The following is a 14,065-nucleotide window of genomic DNA, read 5'->3' as shown; positions in this document are numbered from 1 at the left end:
GAATACTCGGTGAAGGCTTTGATGTGAGCTATTTTTCTAATCTTTTTGTTGATATTTCAAAGGTGCAAGCTTTTTATATGTTATGACAGTAGATTACCGATTTAACTGTTTATATAATTTCATTTGTCTATTTCACCACATGTTCTTCTTACCGAGTCACTTTCTCAGTTCGATACTCAAAAGCAATGTCATTATTTAGCGTTGACAGAATTTCTAACTGTGATATAGATATGTCATTTTTATTGGCACCTATATGTCTGCTTGCCTGTCTGCTAATGACAATATTCAATACACAACTTCGATCACTGACCACATGCAATTTGAACTTAACACCTATCAGGCTATACACCATAAACAAAACACATTGATTTATGGCCCGAGTTCGATCTCTGTCACATTATGTAATTACACAGACAGGCAGGTGTGATACTTGTACACATGACATGTTATGATGTCTGTTGATTGCAAAGTGTTATACACAAAAAATGAGCATGTATTTACCAAACCCAACATCTCTATATACACACACAATGAGCTGTGAGGGTGTCGGCAAATGAACCAGCCGTTACACATGAGTGCACACCCACCCGCTCTGACTGGGTTCGGTATCCCGGGTGCTTCGTTTCGTGGGAAGTAAACCCAAGTACAAACTAGGTTTGCCTCCTGGGCAATACTGACGGTCTTCAGACTTCCCATATACACCCTGTGGCTACCTTTTCTTGTACTGTTTCTTTGGAATCCAGCTGGAGCGTCCATTACAGTGTTTTTGAGATTAATTTGGCATTGATTCAATGCTGCTGACACAAACAGAAAATTCACAAACTGCAGAAAAACAAACAGGAAGGCACAATCAAACAAAGTAAAGGAATTGAGCTATCTCACCACTAACGAAATGCGGAAAGGCCTAATGTTCGTGTTTGTGCCCTGATTGTTAACTAAATATTAACTTTTACATAACAATAACGTGAAGCAAAAATGTTCCCCATTCAATTACCTACAGTTTGGTACCTTGGACATTGAAATCCATTGTGTTTTTTTGCAGAGCTGTGATATTTTTATGAACCCTATGAAAATGCATTTTGACAAAATTGACCAAATTCCAAAGGCAATAACTCTTAATTTATTGAAAATATTGACATGCCTTGAGCAATCTAAGTAGTCCGGAATGTGTGCTTTAGAACAATGTATCAAGCACAATGGTCATTTTTGCAGTTCAGGAGGAGAAGATTTTTATACACAGGCACCGTCAAAACGTGCGGAAATGTGAAAAATCGTAAAGTTTGTGTTTGTGTCGTAATTGTGACGTAATAATTGATTATTTTTCCTTATCCTGACTCATGTATTATTGCTTGTCTCCTTCCTTTCCCGAACGTTAGTGGAACACTTGTATCTCCTTTTTGAAGCTCCCTTCAATAAAGCAGACGTAAAATCACTACTCACTACGAGTTGTCTCCCTCTGGGTTTTGGCCGGGAAACGGCGCCACCCATCTTCCCACGCTTCACTCTCTCCTTCTTCGCCCTAGTGGACGGTTGGGAGAGCACCTGTGCCTCCAATACGGCACTATATCCTTTGATAACTTAGTTATTTCCCTATAAGTTACCTTTATAAGGTTTCAGGGAGTATCCTTCTACAATATGGTTTGAAATTCATTCGTAATTTGACTGTTTATTCACGGTTTACGTCATTGTTCAGTTTGTTTACATTTCATGAAAACCTCTTTTCGTTGTAGGTTTAGGTTATCTGCTGCAGACCCGCATTTATTGTGCCCCAGTTGCACAACAATATGTACTTCCAGCTCTCGCTGTAAATTATGTTAGCAATTAACACAAATTGAATTTAATAATTATTATTTCTCTGTACTTAGGCGTGCTAAGGATAAATCCAGATGACTTTTGCTAAAGTCATGGCTAAACCGGCTGAGTCCCTAAAGAGCTGTCTATCGTTGTCAGACGACATACTTTCATCCAGTGACCTGCCGGAGGCATCCTCTGAAGATGGGCGTGGGATGATGTCCGCCATTACATCGAAGAAAAGGTCTTCTACATCGGACAACTCCTCAACCCATATGAAGAAGAAGAGGCCATCTTCAACGCAGAAGAAGCCTTACACCCCTAAGACTTCAACCAGCTCTACGGGGAGTTCTTCGCAGATTACGAGGACCTTTTCGGCCGAAATCGTCCCGATGGAAGAGAGAGGCCTTTATGATGAGCCGCTTTTGATCATCCCAGAGATACAGCATAAGAAAAGGAACCAGGCCTCAGCAACGGTAACGTCAGCAGCCCTATCTACGCAGTCCGAGTTACCTTCTTCACTGACAGCAGAGATCCACGAGGCACAGCGATCCCTGGACCATATCGCTACCATCTCAGATACGACATCTCTACAATCGTCGCAGACATTCAACCCCGGGGCCTTTATGCAGCAATTCTCTCAACAAATGATGGAGAAGCGCTTCGCACAAGAAAGAGCCTCGCATGATGGACAGCCAGGCGGCTCTCATGCTCAAGTCATCAACCTCAGAGAGGATCCAGAGCTGCACGAAGGACCCCACACTGATGATACATCTGAGAGGCCTACCAGAGAATCTAGCTCTAGGACTAAGAGCAGATCTACGCTACATGACGTCAGCAAACCTGCGCGCAGGACAGCACGCTCTTCAGAACCAATGGGATCGTCATCAGATGATGAGGCTAATGAAGAACCTTCACGCAGGCTACCCACTTCACAGAGAAAGAAACCTACACCACCTAGAAGGTCTAGAGAGACGTCTCGGGACTCAGACCCTGAACAAAATCTCTCACCTGCGCAGAGGTCATCTGAATTATCTTCAAGGGCGTCGACAACACCTCGCAGATCGTCATGGGACTCATGTCCATATAGAGATCTTCACTTGCGTACAGATCTTCAGGTATTCACATTGACGTGGTTCAGCAGCAGCCTTGTTAAGGCTATGAAGTTACAAAGTCAACATAGTCCCAACGTTCAAGTCTGGGAATTCCCACTACTTTACATGGGACCCTGCATAAAGGCTCCAGAGATTGATGTAAACTACAAAATCATCAAGGACTCCCTTTGTAGAACTTACAACAAAGTTGAGCATCAACTCTACAAGGACCTGTGTGTTTCAACACAAAGAGGGTAATTTACGACGCTTCATTGAGATCGATGAATACAGTCTGCAAGTAGCAGCGCTGAGGAGGTGTAGACTTCAGCTGATCATCTGTATAAAAGGACGACTGCATTATCTTCAGGTCTGAAGTAACAGTCACAGCAGCCAGGAAAACAGCCTACCTACATCGGTATTACGCGGCGAAATCTTTTCGCGCGTTTACCATGCAACCTTCTATACACGTGGTCACTCGTATAACTCCGGAAGGCTACGGACAAGACCGAGTGTTGATAAGATATCAACGACTGCACAAGATTATACAAGGACCTTTTTTCTGCTACACCGGTGACGTCACATCGCGGGAAGCTAAAGGAATCAAAATGCTTCATTTTGATTGGTCCATGAGAAGACAACGCCCTGCGCAGAAGTCGGACGTAGTTCACATGTCAGGGAATTGTTTACAAGTGACAACAACCTTTCAACGAGGGAGGAAGGCCTCAATTACAGTCCATTTAGATGGGAACTGCGTGATTCGGCTGTCTTCACGGGGTTAGAGACCTTCCCTGTCAGCATTGAAGACGATTCATCAGGCGAATTGCAGCAACATACGTTTGACGGACTTTTGGTGACGGCAGCCAGTCTACTTTATATAGACTTCTAACGATGGCAGTCACAGAGTGGGACATTGCTTGCCGTTTCCCTTACGGTCATGGCAAGGGTTTCACGATCGTTGGATCTAGATACAAGCCATTGTATCTCAAGCACTACTCTCTCCGTTATTACTACGAAGTTGGCAGAGCCTACTCAGTCCTCAAGTCGGAACTAGAGCCTACACAGGACCTGCAGTTCCTAGCAATTCGGCTCATCACAACAGAAAACCGCATAACAGTACCAGAGGACCGTTGGCTAAAGATACAACAGATGGTATCGCAAGCTCCACTCTTTCCGTGGCCACTTGGACAGTGGCAGAGTCTGTTGGGTTTCCTCACGTCAGCACAAGATATGACGCGCAGAGGGAGATTAAAACTACGCCCACTACAGGTCTTCGTAATTGCACATCTGGACCTCTTCGGACTCCCGGACAGACTAAAACCATATCTACTATGGTGGACTCAGATCAAATGTTTGCGGAGGCACCTACTTAGCAGAGCCGGTGTGCAAAACGCATCTCTATGTGGACGCATCTCTCCAAGGATGGGGAGCACACCTCGACAACGAAGTGTCAGCTGGGAAATGGACGTTACAAGAGAAAGATCTGCATATCAACATGCTAGAAATGAAAGCAGTGATAAACTCCATACTCCACTGGACCAGCATTCTATAAAATGCTCATCTAACGGTACACATGGACAACTCCACAGTGGCGTTCTACATAAGCAAACAAGGGTCAACAAGGTCGGCGAACCTTCTGAACCTGTGCTTTCATCGGTTCAGCATAACAGACAATCTGAACATCCACATAAAGCATGCCACATTCCAGGAGCCAAGAATGTGATAGCAGACGCACTATCTCGGTCCAACTCAGCCATCCCCAACAGAATGGATGCTACATCCAGAAATCTTCAAACAGATCATACACAAGAGATAGGAGCCACCAATAGACTTGTTTGCCGCAAGATTCAACAATCAACTGGTAACATTCGTCTCTCCAATACCAGATCCACGAGCATGGGCAACAGATGCTCTAAGCATCTCTTGGGAAGGACTAAACGCTTACGCTGGCTTCCGCCACCAGCTCTAATACCGAAAGTGTTGCAGAAAATCATGCAGACGAGGAACCTGCAACTGATTTTGATCGCGCCTTATTGGCCAGCGAGAATATGGTTCCCCATTCTCATACAAGAACTAGGACCGCCTCAACTGCAACTACCAGAGTGGACGAACTTGCTAGTACATCCACACACAAAGCAAGCACACGGCAGCCCCAAGGTGTTCCGCCTACACACATGGACCGTATCAAGACGTGCTTGAATGAGAGAGGATATTCCGCCAGGGCAGCTAAAGCGGTCACGCTAGCTTTACGCAAGTCAACACGCAACTTGTAGGACGACAAGTGGCGAAGCTTTGAGACCTACGCTTTGAAAACAGGCTTCACAGCCATGAAAGTGACACACCCTCAAGTGGCGGACTATCTTTGTCACCTAGACAAACGAAGCGGTTAAAAGGGTCAACACTCTCAACATACCTAGTGGCATTGAGCTCAGTTATCACGGAGTGTAAAACTGACTAAGGTACCAGAGTTACTGGCCTTACTACGCTCTTTTAAACTGGAGGACCAACAACTGAGATTTAAACCCCCGGCTTGGGACCTCAACATAGTTCTACGGCATCTCACCAGTGACGCTTATGAACCATTAGATAGGACATCTTTTGAGTTCTTGACACAGAAAACTCTGTTCCTGATTGCCTTAGCAACAGCAGCAAGGAGGTCGGAAATACATGCTCCAGACTTTGAAAGGACACGATTTGATGAAAATCGAAACATCGTGCATATGGGACTGAGATGGGACTTTATAGCAAAGAATCAACTGCCAGATCAACCGGACAGACAATTCCACATCCCAGCACTATCATCAGTCCTTGGGGCATAGGATACACAGGACCTATCCTTGTGCCCAGTAAGAGCATTGAAAGTCTACCTACAAAGGTCTAGGACCAGGAGGCGAAAATTCAAGCGTCTTTTCATCCCTATATCGGCAGAGACACAGACTGAGATCTCTCGCACTACAATATCAATATGGATGAGAACTGTCATTCTACGGGCCTACAAAGCAGCAGGACTTGATCCTCCAAGAGCCTCCAATCCACATGAAATTAGAGCTCTGACGTCAACACTCGCTCTATATGGAAACTGCTCTATCACGAGGATAATGGAGGGCTGCTTTTGGAAATCAGACATGGTGTTTGCCAACCACTACCTGAGAGACATCGCCACTGAAGACGGCTCTGGCATTCACCATTTCGGCCCACTTGTTGTAGCACAACAATTGACAGTTCCACAGAGGCGCTGAGACAGTCTCGCCCTTTTATCACATGACTTGCAAAAGCCAACACTCAGGAGAGTTACAGCTTTAGAGTCCATATGCACGTCTAAGACAGACTAGCATAAGTGATAAGACCCAGTACTTGTAAGGACGTACTCGTACATAAGAAGGGTCGCTTCTCCACTTGATGCTTGCATCAAGAGATGGAGTTGCAAAAATCCACATAAAAATGTTAACAGAAGCAAGGACCAAGAGTTAACAATTGTGGTCCCCCCATCAGAGAAAGCTGGAAGTAAAGGGTTACAGCAGCAGCAGAGCCTAGCAGTAAATCGAAGTGCTACCAGGAAGTTCCCATAGGGGGGTATGCAAGACGTAAATCACTAATTGGAATCCAGAAGTGGCTTGACCCACCACCAGATCTACAAGCAATAATACATGAGTCAGGATAAGGAAAAATATGTAATTTTCTGAGTAAAATTGATATTTTATACTTATCCTGACTCATGAGGTAAGCCCTCCCAACCTCCCCGCTAGGCACTTTGGATTTCCCTGTAAATCGAAATGTCGGGCTAGCAATTTGGAGAGAGTGAAGCGTGGGAAGATGGGTGGCGCCGTTTTCCCGCCAAAACCGAGAGGGAGACAACTCGTGGTGAGTAGTGATTTTACGTCTGCTTTATTGAAGGGAGCTTCAAAAAGGAGATACAAGTGTTCCACTAACTTTCGGGAAAGGAAGGAGACAAGCAATAATACATGAGTCAGGATAAGTATAAAATATCAATTTTACTCAGAAAATTACATTTTGCATAACCATAATGTGAAACAAAAAATGTTTCCCATTCAATTATCTACAGATTGGTACTTTGGAAAATGAAATCCATTGAGTTTTCGCAGAGTTGTGACATTTTTTGTGAACCCTATGAAAATGCATCTTCGAAACAATCACCAACTTCCAAGGGCGATAACTCCAAAACCATTCAAGATATTGACATGCCTTGGGCTATTTAGCTAGTCCAGAGTGTGGGCTTTACAATGATATATCAAACACGATTGTACTATTTGCCTTTCAGGAGGAGAAGATTTTTAAACAGTCACCGTCAAAATGTGAAAATCGGCAAAAAAATCAGTTTTTCCAAAATTGCGGAAAATGTATTCTGCCGCCCGCTTATTTTATGCGCCTAATTAATAGAGGATGATGATGTCTACATCTAGTGAAAATTTGGTCACTTAACTCTTCTAGTTTTAGAGATATTTGGGTTCAAAGATTTTCACGTTTTGGGTTATCTGCCCTTACCGGAAGCCGGAAGTCAAGATTTTTTTTGACTCTGTATCAATTTCAGCATACAGGCTATCATCCCTGAAAGTTTCATGAAAATCGACCCAGTGGTTAAGTCAGGAGAGCTGGTACAAAAAACGTACAAATAATATTACTAGGATTGCCTCATAGGCAATACTGACGGTCTTCAGACATCTCCATACACTCCCCGTGGCTGCCTTTATTTGTACTGCTTCTTTGGATGCCAGCTGGAGCGTCAATTTTAACTCTCGGAGTTACGGGTGTTTGAAGTGTTGAAGCCAGAACACTAATTGTTTTGACTGTAGACCTAAGAACAAAAGAGCTACAGCCTGTTATAAGGGGAACTATTTCTTTTGGCATTGGAAAACCAGGAAGTGGCGATTGTTGCTAGATTTTACTGTCGCTTCCTTCAGTTATCTCACAACTGACAAAATGCGAAAATCCTTATGTCCCTCCCTGTTTGTGGCGTAATTGTGGCGTAATTATTGACTTTTACATAACAATAATGTGAAGCCGAAATGTTCCACATTTCATTATCTACAGTTTGGTACCTTGAAAAATGAAATCCATTGTGTTTTCGCAGAGTTGTGTGAACCCTATAAAAATGCGTTTGACAAAATTGACCAACTTCCAAGGGCAAAATCTCCGACACTATTCAAGATATCGACATGCCCTGAACAAACTAAGTAGTCCGGAGTCTGGGCTTTAAAACGATATATAGAACACTATTCTACTATTTGCTGTTCAGGAGAAGAAGATTGTTAAACACAGGCACCGTCATAACGTGAAAATCGGCAAAAAATCCATTTTTTCCAAAATTGTGGAAAAAAATTTCTGCTGCCCAACTTACTTTATGCGTTGAATCCATAAAGGATGATGATGTCTACTTTGGGTGAAAATTTGGTCAGTTTAACTCTTCTAGTTTTGGAGATATTGGGGTTCAAAGATTTTGAAGTTTTGGGTTATCTGCCTTTACCGGGCTCTGAAGACCTAAATATTGCACTTTTGATTTGCGATTATAATTTTGTTTATATGTTTTTTCATAATCAGCAAGGTATATTATATGTCATGAATAAGTGATAATTGTGTTTTAATTATGTTTGATTTTTTGGTTGCATGTGACCTTTAACACTGTTCATACTGTATTAGAACTTACTGTTATTTTCAGCTTGGTGTCAGCAATGTACAGCAGCTCTTGCAGGATTCCATAAAGGAGGATGCTGCAGTAGTTGATATCTTCTATGCATTTTTTGCCCTAAAAAACCTTGATTTGAAAGGTAGGTTACTATGAAATGAAGACAATTAGAAGAGTTGCAATATGCTTTAACAATAACCCCTGAAATGTCATTACAATCAATGAAAAGGTTACCTTTACAAGTTTCATGTTCTTCCAACTTCAAGTATCATGTCTATTTAAGATTAAACATTTCAGGTTGAACTGTGGCCATGAATTTAGCTTCATATCATCTTTTATACGTTTGTTTCAATTAACCAATGGGATGACAGTGCTTGGTACAGTCAGTATTATCAGTAAACAAATATGTTTCCTCCCCTGCTCACTTCACACGCTCCAGTTGCTGATGTTAGTCGTCATTAGATGCACCTAGATACGACCTGGACAGGCTGATCATGTGACTGACAGCTGCACTCATTTTCGGTCTTGTTGCACAGGAGTGCTTCAGTTTAGATTGATTTAATCGTTTTTGTTATATAATAAAAGATCTAGGACTTGAGTTGTTTTTCGTGTCTTGGAAGAGAATTGTAAAGCTCACCATCATAGGCTTGGAGGACACAGCCACAAGAAGATTGCTCTAATTGTGAGAAAACATCTGCCTTAGATCCTCCTGCATCAGCATTTGTAAGGAAAGCCTGATCAATAAGGATAAAGGATAGACTCCTAAACGTAGATTTCAGCTTGTAAAAAGAACAAGTGCTCTCCTAAGAAAGCCTGTTTATCAGTTTATGCCACATGTCTCTCATTCATCGATTTCCCCCTCGACCAAACCTTCCAGTTTCGTGGGGCTAACTCTGAACCGTCCTAACAACAGAGGGTTTCAAACAATGGTTCTATTGCTATCAAGAACTGACTGATTGTCCTTCAACACGCTCCCATGTTCCATCTCTTGAGTTCGTACATACTTTAATCTTAATCCCTGCATATAATCCAATGCCTAGCAAAAGCAAATTAGAACTGAAAAGGTAAATAATCTTGTCTAGTGATGTATAATTGCAGATTTGACGACTTCACTGACAAAGTCGTTTTGTCTTTACATTTGTGCGAAATGATAAAGTTGTCTTCTCTTTATACTTCTTCGTTCATGTGTAACAATATGATGTCCAGAAAAAAAAGTTTGATGAAAGTGTTACCTTTAGATAAGCAGACCCCCCTTCCACAGAGTGCTTTTTTTGGTCTTCAAAATTCAGCTTATCTATGGTTATAATGACTTTATTGAGTTTAAATAAGTAAAACTTGATCTTTGAGGTAAAGCGAGCATACAGTCACTTCTTGTGTTTTTCCCTCGATGAATAACGCCTATATTTAAGTATCTAAAAAAACAGTAATAGTAGTGCCCAGATGCAAAAGTTTGAGTGGCGGGTTCATTCCTCTAGGTTGGTTTGATTCACTTTTCTAGTCCGTCACCAGCATTGAGTCATGTTTGTTTTTATGACATCTGACAAGGTCTGTTGTTTGTTGAATAGTTAGTAATTGATGCTGTTGATGGTAAATAATAAACCATAAAAGAACATTCTTTTTCTTTTCTTTTGTGTACCTCTACATGTTCAACCATCTGTCTCTGAACTGTACTTGCTTACCTTTAGAAGTCTTGATCTTGTGAAATATATTTATTATTTAGAGGTTATTCTTGTGATTTAATTTAACCGATTATTAACTGATGATTGATCGGTTGGGCCAATCCGATTGTAACTGATGATCGATGATGAAATCACAACCGATTCCCAACACTATATGTCTTCTCTCAGATGATATCTGTACCATCGATTTTTGTATTGACAGTGTCGACATGTTTATGTTGCCATGGATATATGTCAATCGGCAGTATTTCAGCTATAGCGTGACTATTTCAAGGTATAGATTAATAATGATTATTGGTATATTATAAAACACTTGTCAACGAAGGACAGTAAAACAAATAGTGTATCGCAGAGATATTATTTAAAAATTAGTAATTTAAACTACCAATCATAAAATTACATCTATCTACAAAACATATCAATCAAAATTTTTCAGTTAACTCTATCTCTTTTCAAAATTCAATAATGAAATGGCAATTAACATTAAACAGAACCTTCAACGTTTTAACATCGAAATATTTTTACCTTGTGTTGGAAAAATCAATACAGTCAAGCAGGACACCATGGATATAACGTAAACTGCGACTATCGAGGAGTGTCATCGGCAGATAAAGACTCTGATATTTGGACTATCACAGTCTATCCATCATTGGTTGCTTTCCTTTGAAAGCACTCGCATCCATGGGCTTGCTACCATCATCACATTGCCTTCCATCACTGTCCAAAGTGCAACAATTCGCCCCTGACGGTTGATAATTATGAATTGTTTCATCTGGATACAGGAAGACGTTGACTGCTATTAATCTCATCCTTTCCACCATGGAGCCAGTAGCGACAAGAATATGAGAACCGGAGCGTAGCGCTTTAGCTAGGTTGGTTGATCCCTCCCTCCAATGACTGACTGATACAATCACACAACTGCGACCTTCTACACTGATCTTACTCAGATGTTGATGGAATGCTTGGTGTATGTGAGATTGGACCATCTGGACAACCACCCTTTGTCACCACCATGCTCCTGCAAGGATATAACTGCCACAGTTAGGATTGCAGTCGATCCTCCACAACAAGGGTATCTCCTTAAACCACCTTAGGTTATTGGAGCAATTAGCAATAGTCACGATGTCCCTCGCCCTGTATGCCCGGCCTCTATTCGATACTGAAGAAACATTCGGGCAAACTGTACCTGATAGTCGACATAAAGATATTCAATGGCAGATACCAACAAACCCTTCCACCTTTCATTATGATCTCTGTGGTGCTTCCATGCCTGATCCTGAATTTGGGAGACTTCATGATCAGTCTTGATCTGCACGATGCATACATTCTTGTTCCATTCTTTCCAGACCATTGCAAATACCTACAGTTTGTCTTTCAGGGAATTGATCCATGACCAGTGGAATGTCCTCTCTATGGCATTTCTGCAGCCCCATGGCCATTTACCCACAAGCCCATCACACAGTATTTCCATTGCTGAGGGATCATATTCCATGCCCACATCAACAGTTGTATACAGGTGCAGGGGGATCATCACATTCTTCAGCAACAACAATTCACCCCCCAAGTCCTCAGATGGATTATCAGCATATAAAAATAAGGGCTCATTCTGACCCAATGAATTCAATTTATCAGGGCTGTCTTCGACACACGTATGGGTGAAGATCCAACGTCTATGTCCATTGCAGTTATCTCAGGAGAGAATTCTGCATCAATGGCAAGAGCTTTTCAGCCTTTTCACGAGGGAACAATCGAAGCGTACCTTTTATGTGATCATTGACTATCATTCACTGGTCGTCCTTCCACCTGAATGTTGTGGGTCTTGTAGACAGTTTAAAAAAAACAAACACAAGCTGTCTGGGATTGAAGATTGCAAGGTATTTGGATTCTGGGGTCTGTTGGAAATCGGGTAAGGCAGTACTCCAGTCTCTTGGCTCTGCCATTTGTCTGTTGATGTAAGATATGGCAAGAAATCATGTAAGTTGTAACTGGCAGTTGAGTATCGTTAATAGGTTTACGTGAAGCAAGTGCACCTGCAACTGATACTTAGGGTCTGAGAAGTCCAGCCAGCCCTCTTGTGAACTTTGACGAGGGTTATCTGAAACCCACTGTCCAACTGTGGGATAAGTGCACTTAATGAGATAGAAATTTATTAATGAATTTTTCACATTTTTAAAATTATCCTTTGTCACATGATGGATTCCCACTCGACCAACCCAGCTATACAGAATATGGGTAGCTCCAGTCACCTGATGATCAGCCTGGGCAGGTTTCATGAACTGTGGGAGCTTCTAATGATGACCTTATACCAACAACTGGAGCAGTGGTGTTTTCAAGCAGGCTGTTTAGAGAAACTAAAAACAATTGCAGTTCATTTCTACTCTGTAGAAAGAAGTGCACTTCAAGAGATAGAATAAATGTACAATTTATAGTTTCAAATTTGGGGGAAAATGTTTACAGTGTGTAGATGCATCTTTATGTTAATCTTGTTTCATGTCTGCTTTCAGTTGACAATGCTAAGGTCAGCAAGTCATTACTGGAATCATTGAAGAAAGATGATTCTCCCTTGAGGTAAGTTGATTATTGCGTGTTAAGGGACCATTCATAATTTATGGCTGAGGGTCAGCAATTTTGTACCCGTCAGCAATTTCGTACATAAAAATATTTTAATATTACACTTAAAATTTATTGGGGGGGTATTGATTTTGTACATGACATGCAGGAGGGTCACTTAGTACACAAATTTGGTGGGGGGGGGAAGGGGGATCATTCACATTTACATGCTCCTCTATAAAAATCATCTTTTGTCCCTTTTTTTTCTTTTTCTTTGTTTCCCTCCCTTTTTCTCCTCCCTCCCTCCTCCTCAGCTATGTGTAATCATACAATAATAATACTTTACAATTATGGTCAAGTGACCATGAATTTACTGATTTTCAGACTTTTGGGAAACATGGAATATTTGCTCGCTTAAAACCCCCAGTCAAAAAGTAAATGTATTCTGTGTTCGACAGTAAGCTTATTTATCATCCAAAACTGTGTTCCACAGGAGATATCGCTTGTGTGAGATCAAACGATATCTCCTAGGAGATATTGTTTTGACAGTAGATTTTGTACAATGCCGTGACAATGCTATGACGTCATGTACTTGATGACGTCACAATACTATGACATCGATGCACTGCAAGTCTAATGGCAGTACCATGTTCAGACATGTACATTTTTCATTGAAAATTAATGAAGAGTGATTTTGGATGATAAATAGAATCTCACCCTCGTGTCTTCTGATATCAAATATATCAACACTTTCGTTGATAAAAGTAAAAATATCCTCGGCAAGCCTCGGATATTTGTAACTTTATCAACTCGTGTTGATATAATTGATATCAGAAGACACTTGGGTGAGATTCTCTATGGGTGCTTCAAATGCTCTAAGGACTTCTAATTTCATTTACAGCCATGGCTATGCATTCCTGGTTGCCTCTGACTTGTCAGGTGACGTGAGCAAATTCTTTGACAGCATTGAAGATGTTGTTGCACAAGCTGATGAAGTAGATGAAAAGTATCTCCAGGTGAGCAGTTGCATGCCATTGTGTTGAGGAATGACTTAATGTTAACATGGTTAAGATATTAATCTGATGTGCAAACTGTATGAATATTTACGCAATGGCTTTTCTCAATGAACTGAATAAATAGTCAATTGTTATGATTAAATTTGACATGTATCTACAAATGTCTAAAACAGTTCTCTAAATCATAGTAGACAAAACTGATGAAGATTGATAAACATTCCAGTCAAAGGAATACACACCTGCAGGATGTGAGCTGGGTGATTGTATAATTTATGCACAAAACTTGATAAAGCAGAG

General features: G+C 41.3%; 1 protein-coding gene across 1 annotated transcript in view; it reads left to right on the top strand.

The window, feature by feature from the left end:
• Positions 1-14,065, top strand: part of LOC124285929 (dolichyl-diphosphooligosaccharide--protein glycosyltransferase subunit 2-like) — an 88,855-nt gene that overhangs the window by 20,678 nt on the left and 54,112 nt on the right. The window contains exons 4-6 of the mRNA XM_046722205.1: positions 8,557-8,665; positions 12,707-12,770; positions 13,654-13,768. Coding sequence (XP_046578161.1) covers positions 8,557-8,665; positions 12,707-12,770; positions 13,654-13,768 — 288 coding nt within the window. The remainder of the gene's footprint in view (positions 1-8,556; positions 8,666-12,706; positions 12,771-13,653; positions 13,769-14,065) is intronic.

The sequence above is a fragment of the Haliotis rubra genome, unplaced genomic scaffold (assembly GCF_003918875.1).
Source record: "Haliotis rubra isolate DU_JTF1 unplaced genomic scaffold, ASM391887v1 Scf370, whole genome shotgun sequence".
Lineage (NCBI taxonomy): Eukaryota > Metazoa > Mollusca > Gastropoda > Lepetellida > Haliotidae > Haliotis > Haliotis rubra.
The sequence above is the reverse complement of the archived record's forward strand: the minus strand, read 5'-3'. Positions and strand labels throughout refer to the sequence as shown.